The sequence below is a fragment of the Phascolarctos cinereus genome, unplaced genomic scaffold (assembly GCF_003287225.1).
Source record: "Phascolarctos cinereus isolate Bilbo 61053 unplaced genomic scaffold, phaCin_HiC Scaffold_9;HRSCAF=440, whole genome shotgun sequence".
In the NCBI taxonomy this organism is placed as follows: domain Eukaryota; kingdom Metazoa; phylum Chordata; class Mammalia; order Diprotodontia; family Phascolarctidae; genus Phascolarctos; species Phascolarctos cinereus.
The window spans coordinates 93,638,092-93,659,611 of record NW_027556402.1 but is presented as its reverse complement, the minus strand read 5'-3'; the positions used below and the strand labels follow the sequence as shown (position 1 = coordinate 93,659,611).

At 34.7% G+C, this 21,520-nt stretch overlaps 1 protein-coding gene across 2 annotated transcripts in view; it reads right to left on the bottom strand.

The window, feature by feature from the left end:
- FSTL5 (follistatin like 5) overlaps positions 1-21,520 on the bottom strand; it is a 948,118-nt gene that overhangs the window by 47,864 nt on the left and 878,734 nt on the right. For both annotated transcript variants that reach the window (XM_020969711.1, XM_020969713.1), the window contains one exon: positions 4,042-4,149. In XM_020969711.1, coding sequence (XP_020825370.1) covers positions 4,042-4,149 — 108 coding nt within the window. The remainder of the gene's footprint in view (positions 1-4,041; positions 4,150-21,520) is intronic.

Sequence of the window (21,520 nt, the reverse complement as noted above, 5' to 3'; positions counted from 1 at the left end):
CCCACCATTCAAGATGAAATTTCCCTTTATGCTTGCAACCTCCTACCCTTTGACCTCTTCCACATTTGCCCCTCTCTGTACTCTCCACAACCTTTAGGTTCTCAATTCCTTTCTGTTCTCTAATCAACCACAGGTTTAAAAATTTTGAGCTGAAAGAGATCTTAGAGACAATCTAGTACAACTTTCATCATTTTACAAATGAGGAAGGTGAGCTTCAGAGAAGATAAGTGATTTAGGTCATACATACAGTGAGTAGGTAGTGAAAAGCAAAACCAACATTTCAACTTGGGTCATTTGGTTCCAAATCTAACATTCTTTCAATTATATTATGTTACTGTACCCCAAACTTGAGTCCCTTATCCCTTTACTCTTCTGATTTTCATATGCTAAATCCTCAAACTTTGATCATTCAAGTTTGGTAATGTGACCTTAATCATTAAATATGATATCTTCCCCCCCAAAAAAAAATAAACTTCTGATTCTCCTTGATATTTCTGCATTTGACAATTTTAGTTATTTCACAGTCACGAATACTCTCTTTTCCCTTGGATTTAATAAGATCACTCTCTTCTGGTTCACTTACCTGTCTAACTTTCAATGTTTCATCCTCTTTTTTTTCTTGTTAAGTATTTTTCCACCCAGGTTACTTCTCCAAGTACACCAGCTTCCATCACATCTAAATAGTTGCTAAGTCTATTGATTTTGATCTCACAATACCTCTTAGATCTGTCACTTTTCTCTAATTACATTGCCAACAGCCTATCTCAGGCCCTCATTATCTTCAGCATAGATTAATATAACAGACTCTGAACTCATTTTATTCCTCTCATGTACCTAGGTAAAACAAACAGCTTCCCAAGATACATGATGTCAAGCCTTGCCAACTGCTCAAAAATGTGCCATGGACCCCTACTGTTTTTGACAAAGCATAAATATTTCAACTGAGCATTTGATCTGACTCCAATAGCCCACTCTTACAATCAAACTCTGGCTCCATCTCATCATTTTCAAACTCATTTTACATTGCTTCTCTTATACACTTTATATTCCACCCAAATTGATCTTGCCATTGCTCCTTGAACTATACATATTGTCTCTCACAGCCATGCATTTTCCCCATTTGTCTTGGCGGGAAGGTATTCCCTCAACATCTCTATCTTTTAGAATCTTTCTCTTCCTTCAAGGGTAATATCATTTGTGCATTCCTCTGTGAGACATCCTCAGCCACTCCAGCCAAATCTTTTCCCCACAGATGAATGAGTTTTCTCTCTTTTTTTCAGATTTTGATAGCTCCTTTGCAGCTATCATGCCCTAATTTTTCCTGAATATATGCTACTTCTGCCCCAGTGGAACATAATCTCCTTGAGGGTAGGAAATGTGTCATTCTTATCCTTGTGTTCAAAGAGCCAAGCACATTGAATTGTTCATATTAGGCATTCAATATTTTCCTTAACTGAACTGAAGATAAATGCTATTTCAGGGAATCAGGGTAATTTATTGGAGATAGGCTTATTTGAGTTGGCCTTTCAAGGACTAGTGGCAGAGAGGTGGTTGACCAGGATAGGGACAAGGAAAACATATAGTCACTCCACTTCTAGACCAAAGTAAAAACCTAGTGACCAAATCTTAGATGATTAAGAGTGTGAGGAGAGACAGAATATCATAAACTGACAATGAAAAGAGACATTTAGAGCTATTTTTCCCTAATGGGAATAAAAAAAGGTTGTTTCAGGTAAGTGAAGTTCACCTAAATGGGTTGTTACTCCTCATTAGTCCAGGATTTAATATTCAGCAAACTGCGAATCTCATTTTCATTTAAATTTCACCTTCTCCTTTAACCCTCACATTTATTTAGCTACTAATTCATGTGGATTAAAGTTGTCTTTCTATTGTTTTCCCTTTCAGTTTCAATTGCAACACCACTGCTCAAATTCAAGCGTTTGTCATTTCACACCTGAAGTACAGCAGTAGGCTTCTATGTGCCTGTTTTCCTTCTCAATGTCTCTCTTGCCCCCCGTTCCCAAGACATTCCATTCTTCAAATAACTGTAAAATTAATCTTCCTCAAACACAACTCTCATTATGTCATTCTCCCTATTCAAGGACAATAAAGGCTCTTGTTTTTGCTCCTTTAGGATAAAGAACAAATTCAATTCAATTGAATAGGAGGGAAAGAGAAGGCTGGATAGCATTTGGGGAATTGTATAGTGCTTTCAAAAGTTTCAAGCTTTTCTATGATACAAAATCTGATGTTTTGGTTTTTTTAAAACATCAATGGTCTTTCAGGAACTCAATACGACTATAACTCATGGAATACTACAGTCTCTGAGCAATCAAAATTGAGCGTAACTCAAAGGGCAATGAAGAGACACATAGTAGCCTTAAGTAGGTGGAGAACATTGTACACAAAAAACAGAATAATAATGTTATTCAAAAGATGTATAATAAGAAAAGAAGGTGGACCTGAAGAAAGCATAATGGGGGGCAACCCACATTATACAGTGATCTCCATATAATGGTATGAGATAGAGAAGAAGAACCTGAGATCCATGGGTGAATCACCTATGGAGGATGCCAATAAGAGTCATGTGGGAGGCATGGGTAGGTTACAATCTACACCACCGGCAAAAACACTCCCATTGAGGAGATCTGCTGGAGAATTTAAGTCTGCAAATACATATACATGTACATGTATTATCTGTATACCTAGATTTTAAATACTGTAAGTGTAATGAGTTTGGGGCTTTTTTTGCATCCTCATTAAAAATTATATCCTATAAAATATCTTGTTAAAATATAGTTTTTTATTAAGTGGAGTAATCTCAGAGATTTTTAAACAAATTCAATATAACATAAAATATACTCTCTTTCCTTTGAATGATATACGTGAGTGAGGAATGTATGCCCAACTACTCAATAGGAACATCCATCATTTTACCTGGTGGCCTGTGGTTGGGGATTTGAAATTGTCCAAAGGTGGTGGGATTAAGGTAGAAGAAATGACAGCTACCTGCTACTCTTGGATGCCATTCAGCACCAGGATACAGAGGCATTTACTGTACCTAACCTGCTTTGTGGAGACCATCTGATCCAAGGAAAAACAATGCCTTATTAATATAATTCAGTAGTGTCATAGAAAAAAAATAGAAACATATGCAGAATGTATTCAGAAGATAAGCAATTTTAAAACTATCTTAAATTTATTATTTCATATTATCTTTTTGTAAGTGATGTTCTTTTAAAAAGTAGCATCATGAAAAATGTAATTTCTAGGACTGAAGGTTCAGATTTCCACATGCTAATCACTTTTTCATATAGCTTATAAATATCATAAGTAGAAGGCAAATAAGCAGATATCCCATTTTCTTGCAATGATAAACATTTCAAAGTATTAAGTGAAAAAATACACAGTAGCAAAACTTTAATTGAATAATAGCCTAATGCTCTTACAGACATTTACTTGTATGTATCAATTATTTTTAAGGAAAGAAAAAAAAAAGAACTCAATAAAGATATTTGCAATGTCATGGGAAAAAATAACAAAGCAAAAAAAAAAGAGAAAAAAATAAAATTACCTGTATTCTTTTCTACTATCAATCAACTTCAGTCAATAGATTCTTTGAACAATGGCCTTACATTAAACAATTTAGAGTTTGGTGAATAAAGATGAATAGTCAGGTTAGAATCATCCTTCCAAAAGACTGGGAAATGGTACCAGGGATCTTTCATTGAAGAGTAGGTCAATCTTTCTTTGCTTCTAGAGGCAGGAAAATGTAAGTTCAAATCCAGCCTACTACACTTATTACCTGCCTGACTCTGGACAAGTCACTTAACTTCTGTCTGCCTCGTTTTTCTTAAATAGTCAAATGGACATAATAATTAGCACCTAACTCCTAGAGCTGTTTTGTGGATCAAATGAAATAATATTTTTAAAGTGCTTAGTATAGTGTCTGCATAGTAGGCGCTTAATAAATGCATGTTCCCTTCCATCTCCTTACCCTTTAACATCATGATATTCACAAAAATCACTAAATATACTAACCTGTAATGTTGGTGAGGTCTTTTTCAGGCTTCCCCAGCTGAGCACCCATACCTGGTCATGTGATTTGTCATAGTGCAATTTCACAGGGACAGGGTCTGTGCTAACTGCCTGTAATGGAGGAAAAAATATTGAATTATTTTCAGAATTAAAAACAACAACAACAACAACAACAACAACAACAACAACATGTCAATTAAATATCAGAATCAGGTCTTCTGGCGGTCAGATCTTAAAAACAAAATAGTCAGGTACCTGATCAGTGAAGTTGTTCTCTGATGAATGTTCTCACCATACTTTGATCAAACATTCATCCACATTCATTATTTGTACATGACATAGCTATATGCTCGCTCAACAACTAATTAAATTGTGTGCCATACAAGAGCTCTTAAGAAAGTCAAGAAAAAGTGATTAATCAGTCAAGTGTTTACTTACTCTTCCTAGATTTTATTCACTTAATGAACACAGGAGAGCTTCTTTGGCTGAACTTTAATCCTTCTGAGGAGGCAAAGGGAGCAATATATTTCAACAAAGCTTTCAATTTCCCAACAAATGCTGATCAGGGATTTTGACAATTTATAGTATTAGAAAGCAAACATTCTCATATGGTGCCATATCTCTATTAATGTGTTTCCTAATTCAGTTCTATCAATGAGAAGACCACCATTCTGGGAAAGAAGGTTATTTCTTGATTTACACCCTGCTGGGCAGAGTAGATTTGTTTTTCAGTTAACATTTATAATACAAGGCATTTAATTTAAAAACTGAAAAGAAATTACTACCATGAAGGTGTTATTTGAGTCACTCTAATTGTGAGCTACTATTTCTACAGGTTAATGCTATCTTTTTTCATTAAAAGTAATTTCCTGGAACAGTTACTTCAATCTATTTTGTACTCACATAGCATAAAAAAAATGTGTTCGATATAAACACATCTCAACCAGGATTAAAAGTATTTATGGTAAAGGCAAGGTTGCACACCCTCAGCAGATTCTCCATTTTCCAATTCATAATTTAAAACTTCTCAGTGGGCTAGTGAAGGATAAGCTACAGAAATCAGAAATAATGGGGGAAGTTTCATATTGGATTTGGAATTTGATGCAGAAAGTATTTTTGTGATTCTTTCCCCTACTTGATAGATATATTTTGTTTTGAAAATGGATACTTCACCCTAAAATTGAATTAAATAGTCCCATCTCAAATATATTCCCCTAAAATAAGTACCAGAACTATGTAATAATGGGACTTTGGAGGGATTTTATATGTTAGCTTTCATTTTTTGTAGCTTAAGTAAGTCATTAAGCAAGTAAAAGGAAAGCCATTCCCCAAACAAAGGGAATGAATAATATATTCAATTAAATGGTATTTTAAAAAAAAAAAAACCTACCTAAACTTCCCCACTATGCTCAAAATCTCTTTGGAGTTGGTGTTAACAAGAATGGATTTAAAATATTCATTCATTTCTATGATTTTTATCATGCACTGATCAATTAGCTTAATTCTATTATTTCAAAAGATATGAGTTACACACAGAAAATCACTAAGTTGTTTCCTTAAGGCACAAAGAATAGAAAGAAAGAATGATGGACATACAGTCACAAGACGTAAGTTCAAATCACAGTTCTCCTATTTACCAGCCGTGTGACATTCAGGGACCTCTCTGAACATCAATTCTATTTTCTGCAAAATGTCATCAGTTAAAGGCCTCATTTATCAAACATATAGAGAACTAAGTAAAATTTATAAGAATACAAGTCATTCACCAATTCAGAAATAGTCAAAGGATATGAATAGACAGTTTAATCTATCACATATAGTCATATCAAAAAGAAGAAAAAAAACTATAGACATATGAAAATGTTCTAAATCACTACTGATTGGAGAAATGCAAATTAAAACAAATCTGAGGTACCATCTTACATCTGTATGATTGGCTGATACAATAGAAAAGGAAAATGATAAATGTTGGAGGGGATTTGGGAAAATTGGGACACTAATGAACTGTTGGTGGAGTTGTGAACTGATCCAACTATTTTGGAGAGAAATTTGGAACTATGCCCAAAGCTATAAAATAGTGAACACCTTTGATCTCAAAGAGATTAAAAAGATAAAAGGGAAACAGCTTTTTTGTACCCCCCCAAAAAATTACAGCAGCTCTTTTTGTGGTAGCAAAGAATTGGAATTTGAGAGAATGTCCATCATTTGGGGAATGGCTGAATAAGTTGTGATATATGATTATTACTGAACACTATTGTGCTGTTAAGAAATAACGAGCAAGATTTCAGAATAACCTAGAAAAATTAATACAAATTGATGCAAAGTGAAGTGAGCAGAACCAGGAGAACATCACACACAGTAACAGTAATAAAATACTATAATCAACTGAGAATGACTTAGCTATTCTCAGCAATACAGTGATCCAAGACAATTCCAAAGGACTCATTACGAAAACTACTATCCACCTTCAGAGAAAGAAGTGATAGAGTCTGGATGCAGATTGAAGCATACTATTTTTCACTTTGCTTTTTGGTGTTTTTTTTTTGTTCTTTTACTATGTGCATTCTTTCACAATACAACTATGCATGATTGTACATGTATGACTTATATCAAATTGCTTACTCTATGAGGGAGGGGGGAGCTAAATGAGGGAGGGAGAAAATTTGGAAATTTTTTAAAAAGGGATGTTAAAAATGTCTTTACATATAACTAGGAAAAATGAAATATTTTTACAAAGTAAAATAAAACATCAATCAGATATTGTGTCTATTATGTGAAGAACACTGTGTTAAGTACAGTGCAGTTTAGTTTCACAGTCCTTGGCCTCAAGAAGCTTATAATCTAGTAGAGGATAGGACATGAATATGGATTAGATATATAAGTGATAATACTTGTACAACTTATATTACAGGTCTATTGTGAAAAATGCCATGTAAACCTCAAATATGGTGTATAAGTTATATTACCATTATTATCCTTGATTGTTCTCCCCTATTAATACTTTGACCCAGATCTATGGATACAGTTATTCACATGTAAATGGAGACATAATAATCATGGGCTTATTAAAACTGAATGTGGGGAAGTAAAGCCAAGATGGTGTAGTAAAAGCAATGACTTGCTGGAGCTCTCCTCCAAAACCCTCCAAGTATCTGTAAATGGCTGTATACAAATTCTAGAGCTACAGAACCCACAAAAACACAGAGTGAAACAAATTTCTATTCCTAGACAACCTTGATGGTTGATTAGAAAGGTCTACTGTGCCAGGCTGGGAGAGAAGCACAGTTCAGTGTAGGTGGGCAGGGAAAACAGGCCTGAGTGAACCTGGAGAAGGCCTCGAGGACTGAATCATGGGCAGCTGTGGTGGTTTCCAGACTTCTCAACCCACAAACGCCAAAGACAACTTAGAAGATCAGTAGGAAAAGTCTGTGACCACAGTGAGAAAGAAGCTTGGTCCGGCCCCAGTACCGGCACAGCCCAGGTGTGGCAGCTGCTTCTGGAGCTTGTGGCCAGACAGAGAGGGGATCAATCAATTGATCAGAGGGGGATTGCAGGGATCTTTTTGCTAGTGCTGAGGCAAGATTCTCTTGCTTTCCGGTGCTTAAATCTGGGTCATGGTTCTAGGTGGTGATCCTGGGGTAGGGAGGAACTTTGGCTTGGTGGAGCTTCTGGTGGCTGTGAAGAGAAAATCCTCCTCACAGCTCCAAGGCAGAAAAAAGTGCTTGTGGTCACTCATAGACCAGAGTAAAGGCCAGGAAAGGAATAAACACCTCACCCTTGATCATACCGTCTTGGAAAAGCTGAAAACTCACAGGTTCCTAGAATTATCTCTGAAAACAGCTGCACAAAACCCCCAAAGCTTGGGACAGTACATTCTCCACACTGGAAGCAGACCCTTACCTTAGCAAAGAGTTTAAAATTCAAGTAATTGGCTGGGGTCATGAGCAAGCTGCACAAAAAAGTCAAACCATAGAATCTTTCTTTGGTGACAAAGAAGCTTAAAACTTACAACCAGAAGAAGATAACAAAGTAAAAGCTCCTACATCCAAAGCATCCAAGAAAAACTTGAATCAGTACCAGGCCATGGAAAAGCTCAAAAAGGATTTTGAGCAGCAAGTAAGAGAAGTAATGGAAAAACTGGAAAGAGAAGTGAGAGTGATGCAAGAAAATCATGAAAAATTAGTCAACAGCTTGCTAAGGAGACCCAAAAAAATACTGAAGAAAATGAAACCTTAAAAGTAGCCTAACTCAAATGGTAAAAGAGGTCCAAAAAGCCTCAAAAAAGGAGAAGAATGCCTTAAAAAGTAGAATTGGCCAAATGGAAAATGAAGTCCAAAAGCTTACTTAAGAAAATACTTCCTTAAAAATTAGAATGGAGCAATTGGAAGCTAGTGACTTTATGAGAAAACAAAACATTGTAAAACAAAACCAAAAGAATGAAAAAATAAAAGACAATGTGAAATATCTCATTGGAAAAACAATTGATCTCACTACCCTTGGGAGCTGAAATCCTTCCTCACTCCTGTTCTTGAGATGCACAGCAGAGTTTGGGATGATGTGTTACTAGTAGAGAACATCTATCCTCTTTTATTTGTTATCTTACATTACTAGAGAAATCAGTGTAAAACTTGTCAAATATTAAGACCATACATTGCATCTTTGTGTTTCTGGGAATGTGCATGCACATCCAGAGCCCTGGTATGATGCTGGAGTAAAGAGCCTGGATTCAGGGCGGGGGGGGGAAGAAAAGCAATTGATCTGGAAAATAGATCCAGGAGAGAGAATTTAAAAATTATTGGACTATCTGAAAGCCATGATCAAAAAAAAAAAAGGAGCCTAGACATCATCTTTCAAGATATTATCAAGGAAAACTGCCCTGTTATTCTAGAACCAGAGGGTAAAATGGAAATGGAAAGAATCCACTGATCACCTCCTGAAAGAGATCCTCAAAGGAAAACTCCTAGGAATATTGTAGCTAAATTCCACAGTTCCCAGGTCAGGGAGAAAATATTTCAGGCAGCCAGAAAGAAACAATTCATGTATTGTGGAAACATAATCAAATTAACACAAGATTTAGCAGCTTCTAAGTTAAGGGAGCAGAGGGCTTGGAATATGGTATTCTTGGAAGGCAAAAAACATAAGATTACAGCCAAGGATCACCTACTCAGCAAAACTGAATATAATTCTTCAGGGTAAAAAAGTGGTTATTCAGTGAAATAGACCAGAGTTGAATAGAAAATTTGACTTTCAAATATAAGACTAAAGAGAAATGTGAAGAGGCAAACAGGAAAGAGAACTCATAAGGGACTTATTAAGGTTGAACTGTTTACATTCCTATATAGAAAGACGATATTTGTAACTCATGAGACCTTTGTCAGTATTAGGGTAGTTTGAGGGAAAAATTATATGTATGTATATAGGTAGATAGATAGATAGATAGATAGATAGATAGATAGATAATAGAGGGCACAAGGTGAGATGAAGATGAAGGGGTGATATCTGGAGAATATAATTAAGGGGTGAGAGGATTATACTGGGAGAAGGAGAAAGGGAGAGGTGGAATGGGGTAAATTATCTCACATAAAACAGACAAGAAAAGGCTTTTACAGTGGAGGGGAACTAGGGGAAGGAGAAAGGGAATGAATGAATCTTATTCTCATTGGATTTGGCTTAAGGAAAGAATAACATACACACTCAATTGAATATGGAAAGCTATCTTACCCTACAGGAAATAGGGGGAAAGTGGATAAGGGAGCAGGGGGGATAATAGAGGGGAGGGCAGATTGGGGAAGGAGATAATCAGAAGCAAACACTACTGAGGAGTGACAGGGTCGAGAGAGAGAATAGAATAAACGAGGGGTGGGATAGGATGAGCAGTTGGTTTTCCACAGCATGACTACTGTGGAAGTGTTTTGCATGACTACACAAGTATAATCTGTATTGAGTTGCTTGCCTTCTCAATGAGAGTGGGTGAGAAGTGAAGAAGGGAGAAAATTTGGAACCCAAAGTTTTAACAACAAATGTTAAAAAATTCTTTTCACATGCAACTGGGAAATAAGATATACTGGCAATGGGGAATAGAAATCTATCCTGCCCTACAGGAAAATAGAAGAGGAAGGGGATAAGGGAAGGGAGGGGGGAGATAAATAGAAGGAGGGGCAGATGAGGGGAAAGGGTATTCAGAATGCACACTGTCTGGGGCTGGAGGAGGGATGAGATGGGGAGAAAATTTGGAATTCAAAATCTTGTGGATGTGAATGTTGAAAACTAAAAGTAAATAAATTAATGAATCTTTAAAAAATCTAAATATGGTTAAATAGTAGATTAACACAGTTGATAACTATATGGTTCATTTTTTTTTTCCAAATAGCATACATTAGAACATGATGCTAAGGAGACCAAAGTCATGCACAGGCCTCATTGGCTTTACAGAGAGAAAAGAAAATTTCTCCAAAGCCCCAATTAGTCATCACGCAAATATTAAGTATCCATTCAAAAAAGATGATAGGAAACAATTCCAAATGCTTTTTACTTATAGCTGCCACCCTCATCATTGATTTGTTTGATATTTTGTCAGTGAGTGTGTTTGAGCTATTTATTTACCCTAAATCTTACTGTTCAGGGTAAAGAAGTGGGAGGGTCATTCCTGGCCTCTTTATCTCTAAGGATTGAAAGGAAAGTCACATTGTATAGCATAAGACCTGACTCTAGCTTCCAAGTTGATCTTGGTGCCTCCCAATCAAAAAATCTACCTACAAGGTGCCAAGACTTTATTATAAGGGACTAGTTGAGTTAGAGGTCAGAAAGAGTTTCAAGAAAACTGACATCTATTACAAATCATATAAGAGTCCTTGTTGCTGTTCAGTTGTGTCTGACTCTTTGTGACTCCATCTGGGATTTTCTTGGCAAAGATACTGGAGTGGTTTGCTATTTCCTCTCCAGCTCATTTTTACAGATGAGAAAACTGATGCAGACAGAATTAAGTAACTTACCGAGGTTCATACAGATAGTAAGTGTCTGAGGCCACATTTGAACTCAGGTCTTCCTGACTCCAGGGATGGCACTCTATCCACTGTGCCAACTAACTGCTTTAAAGATCAACTCTAATCCCCTCTTTCCCAAAGCTACAGAAACAGTAAGTAAAAGAGATAAGATTTGAAAATGGGTCTTCTCACTCCAAATCACATATTCTTTCCAATTAACACAGCTTACACACACACACACACACACACACACACACACACACACACACAGAGCTATGGATAAGACATCAGTTGATTACCCTAAAGTTTATAATAACCATATGATCATAGATTTAGAGAAGGAAGGAATCTTACACATCAGTGAGACCTCCACGTCATATGTAAAGGAATTGAGGTTCAAAGATCATAACTTCTCTAGGCCACACAATTATTAAGGGTCTATGGTAAGATCTAAAACAAAGTCTTTCCAAAAGCAAGGTCAGGATCCTGCCCTCTATGCCACGCTATCTCTCAAATAAATATCGCTATTCATTCATGACATAGTTGGAAAAAAGAATTTTCTACCTCCAGTCTGCTAGTTCATTCTTCTCCCTCACCAAATTTCTTCTTTTTAACAATTTATAGTTTTGCTTCTAAAAATTAGAATTACTCAATTTTTAAAAAGTATTTTTGTTTAAATTTTTAAAAAATTTGTTTTAACTGATGTTTAAAAGATATCCAGAGATTACCCATGAATGACCATTTACAAAGCTATAGCTAAATAATGCCTAGTGACACAACTACTTTGCATCTTTAGTGTATCTATTCAGCTGGGGTGTCTTACAACTCTATTGATTAGTGGTAGTCTGGCATATTAGTCTCCTAGATTTGTTGTCAGGAAGACCAGGCTTCAAATCCTGCCTCCAAAACTTACTAAATGTGTCACTATGGGCAAGTCACTGACCCAGTTACCTAAGCAAAATGGGACTAATACTTATATTGAGCTTACATGAGCTTACCAGGTTGTTACTGGGTTGAAAGGAGATAATGTATGCAAAGTACTTTGCAAACCCTTAAACTCTGTGGAAGCCAGCTTTTGTTCAGTCTCAGGAATCTTGCAGAACAGAATGTTATACAAACTAATGAGAAATACAAGAAAAAATAACTCAGAGGCACATATCATATGGACAATGGTTTGGTATCACCATCTACGTTTATGAAAAACAGCACCCTTTGTATAGGTATGATGGTGATGATGATGGTGACAATGATGCTGATGGATCTCAAGTTTCAGTCTTAACATTATGGAATTATGAGGCACAGCCTGATTATCAGTGTGTCAAGGAGAATACCAGCTGGCTAATTAAGTGAGTCTAATTTAAACTAATGAGGTAGATCCTCAAGATAATGCACTAATGGCTAGCTGAGACTGCTGATGATACTTAAGAATACTCCTGAGGTGTTACAATAGGCCTCTGCTGCATTCAGGCAGAACTTGCATTTGCTTCTTAGCAGGAGCAATGAGGCCAGTTGTTTCCTGGTTGTTTCTTCTTTGAACAGCAAAAATACCACCTGTAGGAAAGCCTTTCTCAGTTGATAATTTGTGAAAGCACAGTAAGTTACACCAGTCAATGAATAGCTAAAGCGGCAAATGGCTAATTTATTGAAGTAGCTCAAAAGAAACATGAGGAGCACAAATTTAGAGAATCCATCCCAAATATCCAAATGACTACTTATGCTGAACTCTGTAGAGCATTCTGAGCTCGTACTGATCTGATCAGCCACAGTTAGACACAGTGAAACTTGACACTAGTATAGTGATGTCACTTTGGTCCTCTTTGAGAACAAAGGACAACAACCAACCAACTATAACAATATGCCTGTGTATTTGCATTGTATAATGTTAATAATAACATTATTAGTATTATCATAATTATTATTATTAGACTGGTGAGAAGAATAATTTCAACTTCACCACTAAAAAGAAGTATGCCAGTGTGTCCTATATAATATGTTATCTTGAAGCTTCTTTATTCTTTAATTGTCAAAACAAATAGCACAACCTAATTCTAATAATAGCATAGCAGGTATTCCACTCACATTTTACCATGTCTGGGGAACAGTAGATCCTTTTTTAAGATCTACAGAATAAAAACATGGCCTTGTACCATCTGTCCCTGTATCCAAATAGTTATACCCATTGTATATAAGAAAATGACAGCATCACTTTTACAGCATAGAAGTCATTATAAAGCCCTCTAAATAGATTTCTTAGATGTTTTTTCTCTAGAGGAGGGAAGGAGATGCTTGCTAAATGTCTTTAAAATCAGATTCTGATTTTATGTTTTTTCTAAATATGTGATTCACTTGAATTTTGGATCTCACTATTAGATATTCTTATCTTCTCATACCATAGCTAAGGACACTAAGGCACTGAGAGGTTAAATGACCTACCTAAAGTCACATGTATAGTAATCAGCAAAACTAGGACTGACAGCCTACAGTCCTTCCACTATATTAAAGTGACTCATCCCACATCAACTACACCAAATATCTCTCAAAGAATATGTGTGTGAACATGCATGCATGTGAAAGAGATAAGAGAGAGAGAAGAACAACAACAAAAAGAAAAAGAAGTGTGTGTGAGAGAGGGGAAGAAAGAGAGAGGAAAAGAGGAAAAAGAGGGAAAGAGAAATAGCAGAAAAAAGAGAGAGAAAGAAGAAGAGAGAAAGAGGGGAAGAGAAGGGGAAAAAGAGACAGAGACAGAGAAACAGAGAGAAAGAGATAATGATTGGTTTAGAGTCAGCCGTGGCACAATGGATAAGAAGCTAGCCTTAAAGTCAAGAAGTTGTGGGTTCAAATTCCAACTCTAATACATATAAGCCTTTCCTATACCAAACAAATCACAGTTCCAGCACAGTAAGTAAGTGATATTTCCAACAGCTTTTGTTTAATATACTTAAGTTAAAAAGAGATGCTAAACTAAGTGGATATACCAAGCCTTGGAGATATGGGGTCTTATCAAAAGCCTTTGAATGTGACTTGGTAATCTGCCCTGAAATACAGGGAAATTAGAGAAGTTGTGGGATACTTGGGTATTACAATAACTTAAAATTTCCTAACACCTTTGTTTCCTGTGGAAAATGAAAGAAGAGAAGTGAAAAGAAGAGAAGAGAATAAAAGGGAAAAAAAGTAAAGGAACCTTAAAGTAACCTTAAAGGTCATGTAAGCAAAATATTTTGTTAATTAAAAAAAAAAAATTAAATTCTTCTCTCTCTACAATATCAATATTTCAATGACACTGAGGATAAATACTGAGAGCTTGTATTCCAGTACATAAAATTGATTCTGAATGGAAAGGTAACCTTGGAGGGAATTAAGGTTTTGCTTTTTTTTTTCTTTATAAAATTGAGAATGAATTTTAAGAAGCAGAGGCATTATTATCATCAACTATACTTGAGACCCAGACTCTATCTCATAGAAGATAAGTTTAGGACAAGGAAGAAGATGTGCTCTTGCCCCCAAAATAGTAAATATATAGAACTCACTGAGTTATGAGCTGGAAAAGAGAGAGACCTTAGAGGTTATTTAGTTCAACTCTGATTTTGCAGTTGAAGAAACTGAGATCGAAGAGGTGAAGTTACTTGTATGATGTCGCATAGTGAAGAGTTGATCTGAGATTTCTCTCAAAGGCAAAGCATTTTTTTTAAAAAAGATGTCTTCACATCACTACATCCAGCACAGGGCTTTATTAGAGTAGATACCTTTTAGGCCTTCCTGTCTTCTCAGTAACCCTGTTCCAAGCATCCTTCATACTATAAACCAAAAAAATATTTCTTATTCTTTGATATATCATGACACTACCCTTCTCTAAAATCTTCATGAGGTTTTTAAAAGAGTTCAAATGCTTTTAAGTGTCAAATTCATTCATAATATGCCCCCCTTTAACTTTTTAGTCTTATTTTGCTTCTTTCTGTACATACTGGGTTTCATCCAAACTGAATTAGTTACTTTTTTCAAAACTCTCCTTGTTCTTCTGTTTAAATCTTTGTTCTATATTTCTAAGCCTTCAACTTTCCTAACTCAATCTTAAATGATTAAATACCTGTCCATTTTTTAAATTCCCATTTCAAATGTCACCTCCTTAGATGGCATAGGAACTCAGGAACTTGCTTGAACTCTCCCAAATTAGTGATCAAACAATCATAATATAATTCCTCTAAATGAGTTCTGGAGCAACAGAACCAACACAAGCATGGGAAGAAACAAATTTCCAGCTCAAGACAACTTAAAATGTGGGCAGGAAAGTCTTTCTCACTCTGGCAAAGGGGAGCACAGTCCACAGAAGGCAGTGTCCATACAAGCCAGCAACAGGCCCTGACCCAGCAATCCAGTCCTTTCGTCCCAGTGCAGGACAGTTATGGAGCAGCAGGCCAGTGACCAGGCCTTGCAGCACTGGCACAGCAGGCCAGTGGAGAAGCCCTGTGCCCCACATGTAGGACAAGAGGTTTGGGACAGTACCCCCTCCATTCTATGAGCAGAGTTTGACTTTAAAAGTCATGAAGAAAGCTAGAAAATGGGCAAAAATACAAAAAAAAACCCCTAACCATTGATCATTCAAAGTTACTACAGAGAAGACCAAATACAAACTCAAAAGAGGATGACAATGTGAAAATGCTTATATGTAAAGCCTTAAAGAAAAAAAAATACAAATTGGTATCAGGCTTAAAAAGAACTTTTGGAAGAGCTCAAAAAAGGATTTTAATGTAAATGTTAAATAACTCATTGGAAAAACAACTGACCTGAAAAATAGATCCAGGAGAGATGATTTAAAAATTATTGGACTATCTGAAAGCCATGATCAAAAAAGAGCCTAGACATAGTCTTTAAAGAAATTATCAAGGAAGACTGCCCTGATATCCTAGAGCCACAGGGTAAAATATAAATTGAAAGAATCCACTGATCATCTCCTGAAAGAGATACCAAAATGAAAACTCTCAGTAATATTGTTGCCAAATTCCAGAAATATTAGGTTAAGAAGAAAATACTGTAAGCAGCCAGAAAGAAACAATTCAAATATTGTGGAGCCACAATCAGAATTACACAGCACTTAACAGCTTCTACATGAAAAGATTGTGGGCTTGGAATGTGGTATCCCGGAAGGCAAAGGAGCTAGGCTGACAAACAAGAATCACCCACCCAGTGAAACTAGGCATAATCCTTCTGGGGGGAAATGGATATTTGATGAAATAGAAGACTTTCAAGCATTCCTGATGAAAAAAACCAGAGATGAAAAAAAATCAATTTTTCAAAAACAAGACTCAAGAGAAGTATAAAGAGGTAAACAGGAAAGAGAAAACATAAGGGATTCAATAAGGTAAAATTGTTTACATTGTTAAATGGGAAGAAGATTATTGTAACTCTTAAAAACCTTAACATTATTAGGGCAGTTAGAAGAGTATACATGAGCAGAAGATGTGGATATAAGCTGACTTTGATGAGATAAAAATAAAGTTTGAGAAAGAGGATTGCATTAGGAGAAGAGGGAAGGTATAATGACTATAATGGGATAAATTGTCTCATATGAAGAGGCATGAAAGACCTATTACAATGGAGGAAAAGATGGAAGGGGGCTTCACTTGGACTTGCCCTTAACAGAAATGGTTCAAAGAGGGAATAACATACACACTCAGTTGAGTATAAAAATCTATATTATCTTATAGATAAAGAAGGTGGAATGATAGAAGGGGAGTAAATCAGAAGAGGTAGTAGTCAGAAATAAAAAAAAATCTGTTGAAAAGGAGAGAGAGAGAGAGAGGGGAGCGAGAGAGAGAGAGAGAGAGAGAGAGAGAGAGAGAGAGAGAGAGAGAATTCGCTGCAGGAAAATACAGTGATAACAACTATTAACGAGAATGGGATGAACTCATCCATTAAAGAGAAGCAGATTGCAGAGTGGAAGAAGAAGAAGAAGAAGAAGAAGAAGAAGAAGAAGAAGAAGAAGAAGAAGAAGAAGAAGAAGAAGAGAAGAAGAAGAAGAAGAAGAAGAAGAAGAAGAGGAAGAAGAAGAAGAAGAAGAAGGAGAGGAAGAAGAAGGAGGAAGAAGGAGAGGAGAAGAGAAGAAGGAGAAGAAGCCACCTTCAATATGTTCTTTAAAAGAAACATACCTGAAGCATGGAGACACAGATCTAATTAAAAGAGATAAGGAAGGAAACTAAAAGATATCTTAGAAAATGAAATAATAGCAGTATTAAACATATGCACTAAATGATATAGCATCCAAATACTTATTAAAGGAGAAATTAAATGAGTTACAGGAGGAAATAGACAGTAAAACTATACTAATAAGGGACTTCAACTTTCTACTCTCATAATTAGATACATCTAACCAAAAAAGTAGATCAGAAAGAAGTTAAGGAGGGAATAGAATCTCAGAAACTTAGATATGAGAGACGTATGGAAAAAAAGTGAATGGGGATAGAGGAATGTACCATTTTCTCAGTGATAAATGGCACTTACACAAAAAAAACTGACCATATATTAGTACATAAAAACCTTACAATAATATGCAGAAAGTCAGAAATGTTAAATGTGTGTCCTTTTCAGATAATAAAATTACATTCAAAAATAGTCCAAGGAAAAATTAATTGAAAACGAAATAATCTAATCCTAAAGAAAGAGTGGCTGAAAAAACAAATTGTATAAGCAATCAAAAATTTCACTAAAGGGAATGACAATAATGAGACAACATACCAAAATTAATGGAATAAATGCAAAGAAGTACTTAGGAGGAAATTTATGTCTCTGAACACTTACATCAATAAAACAGAAATTGCAGACCACTGAATTTGGTATGCAACTCAAAAAACAAACTAGAAAAATAACAAATTAAAAATCCTTAATTAAGCATCAAATTGGAAATCCTGAAAATCAAGAGAGAGATTAATAAAATTGAAAATTAGTAAACCACTGATCTAATCAATAGGAGCTGCTTTTATGAAAAACAAAACATTAAATAACAAAACCATTAGTTAATTTTATTCTTAAAAAGAAAGAAAACCAAATTATCTGTAACAAAAATGAAAAAGGTGAATGCTCCATCAATTAAAAAGAAAGTAAAGTCATTATTAGGAGTTATTTTGTTTAATTATATGCAAATATATTTGACAAGCTAAGCAAAATTGATAAATATTTACAAAAATATAAATTACCCAGATTAACAGAATAAGAAGTATGATACTTAACTCAATTTTAGAAAAAAGAGATTGAACAAGCCAGCCATAAATTCCTCAAGAAAAAATCTGCAAGGACAAATGGATTCTCAAATGAATTTTGCCAAACATTTAATCCCAACATTATATAAACTATTTGGAAAAAAATAGGCAAAGAAGGAGTCCTACTAAATTCCTTTTATGGCACAAATGTGCTACTGATACCTAAGCCAGGAAGAGCTAAAACAGAGAAAGAATACGATAGGCCAATTTTCCTAATAAATATTGTTGCAAAATAAATAAATAAGTAAAATACTAGCAAGAAGATTACAGCAATATATGACAAGGACAATACACTATGCCCAGGTGGAATTTATACTAGGAATGAAGGGCTAGTTCAATATTTGAAAAATTATCAGCATACTGACTATATTTTGACAAAATACAAAATCCATTGCTAGCAAAAACACTATGGAGCATAGGAAAAAAGCGAGCTTTCCTTAAAATGATAAGTGGTATCTATCTAAAACCAGCAGCAAGCCTTATCTATAATTGGGATAAGTTAGATGCCTTCCCAGTAACATCAGGGGTGAAGCAAAGATGCTCATTATCACCACTATCGTTAAAAAAAAAAAATTGAAAAGATTAGAATAGGCAAAAAAGAAATGTAACTATCACTCTTTGCAGGTGATATGATGGTATACATAGAGAATTCTAGAGAATCATCTAAAGCAGCTGAAATAAATACTAATTTTAACAAAGTTGCACTCTATAAAAAACATCACATATATTATCAGCATATGTACATATTCCCAACAAATTCCAGAAGCAGAAGAAAAAAAGAGAAATTCAATTTTAAATAACTGTGGACAATATAAAATCCTTGGGAATCTACCTGCAAAGACAAACTCAAGAACTATATGAACACAATTACAGCACTTTTCACACAAATGAAGTCATATCTAAACAATTGGAAATATATTAATTACTCATGGGTGTGATTGAGCCAATGTAATAAAATAACAACTCTACCTAAATTAATTTACATATTCAGTACCATACTAATCGAACTACCAATCAAATTATTTTACAAAGCTAGAAAAAAAATGAGAATAAAATTCATCTGGAAGAAAAAAAGGTCAAGATATCAAGAGAATTAATGATAAAAAATGTGAAGGAAAGTGCCTTAGCCATACCAGAACTCAAACTTTATTACACTGCGGTAATAATCAAAACAATCTGGTGCTGGCTAAGAAATAGAATCGTGGATCATTGGAATAGATTAGAATTAGAAATATAATTAGAATTAGAATACATAATAGTAAATGACTGCAGTAATCTAGTGTTTGATAAACTCAAAGACCCATACTTTTGGGAAAAGAACTTACTATTTGATAAAAACTGCTGGGAAAACTGGAAAACAGTGTGGTAGAAACTATGTATCTTACATCTTACACTGTATAATAAGGTCAAAATGAGTATATGATTTAGATATAAAGGGTGATCCTATAAACAAATTAGGAAAATAAGGAATACTTTACCCCTCAGATGAAAGAGAAAGTAAAAATTTATAACCAAATAAGAGATGAAAAGAATTGAAAGATATAACAGGTTTGATTGATTATATTAAATTATAAAAAATTTTTGCATAAACAAGAATAATGCATATAAGATTAGAAAGAAAGCAGAAAGTTGGGGAAAACATTTTACAGTACATGTCTCTGATAAAGGCCTCAATTTTCAAATATACAGGTAACTGAATCAAATTTATAAGAACACAAGTCATTCAGTAACAGATAAAAGTCAAAGATATGAACAGTTTTCAGGTGAAGAAGTCAATGATCTAGTGATATGAAAAAATATAAATCACTATTAATTACAGAAATGCAAATTAAAGCAACTTTGAAGTACCACCTCACACTGACCAAATTGGCTAATATGACAAAAAAAGGAAATTGTAACTCTTGGAGGGGATGTGGGAAAACAGACACTAATTCTTGGTTAGTAGAATTGTGAACTGATTCAACCATTCTGTAGAACAATTTGAAATTATGCCTAAAAGGTTATAAAACTATTCATAATCTTTGATCCGGCAATACCACTACTAGGTCTGTATCCCAAAGACATTTTTTTTTAAAGGGAAAAGGACCTATTTATACAAAAATATTTCTAGTAGCTCTTTTTGTGTTGGCAAAGAATTAGAAATTGAGAGGATGTCCATCAATTGGGTAATGGCTGAACAAGTTGTAGTAAATGAATATAATGGAATACTACTATACTATAAGAATGACACTCAAGATTATTTAAGGAAAAAAAAAACAGAAAGACTTACTGATATAAAGTGAAGTGAGGAGAACCAGCAGAACCTTGTATTCAGTAACAGCACCATTGTATGATGAAGAACTGTGAAGGACTTAATTATTCTCAGCAATTGCAATGATCCAAGACAATTCCAAAGGGCTCATGATGAAAGATGCTATCCACATCCAGAGGGAAAAACAAACAAACAAACAAAACAAAACAAAACAAAACAAAAAACTAATGGAGTCTGAATACAGAAAGACTCATACCATTTTTCACTTTATTTTATTTTTTTCTTTCACAACTTGACGATTATAAAAATATGGTTTGCATGACTGTATATGTATAACATATCAAATTCCTTACTATCTCAGAAAGAGGTAGAAGAAAAAGAAGGGAAAGAGATAATTTGGAACTCTGCTTTTTTTAAAGAACTTTTTTTTAAAAGAATGTTTAAAATTGTTTTTACATGTAATTGTGAAGAAATAAAATATCATTTGTATAAAAAAATTAAAATCCTCCTTTATGAAGAGTCTTCTGGACTATTTAATCAATGACATTTATTTCTGAACTCTATATGAAATTTTGTTTTCTCCAAATACATACATCATATATTAGTATGTGTTTTAGTTAATTGTACTTGTGAATTATCATCCTACTAAACTGTATGCTTCATGAAGCCAGGAACCTCGACTTTGCCTCTTACTCAGTCCTTAAAATAGGGCTTTGCAAGTTGTAATACAGTTTTGCTGAATTAATAAAATAATGATTACAATGATTACATCAGACCTTATTTTATACCAACAGGTAAATTTTACTGTTTCATACATATTATGCTTCAAAAAAATGACTCTTTTCACTTACTTAAATGGGACATTTGCTTAACACAGAAACTAGCATGTGCTAAACATTATAGCTATATCTAATCTATATAATCCATATTTTTGTTTATTTGTAAGTGAATTGAATTGCCTTACTCCACAGGTTAGAGAAAGGAAATATCATGAACAC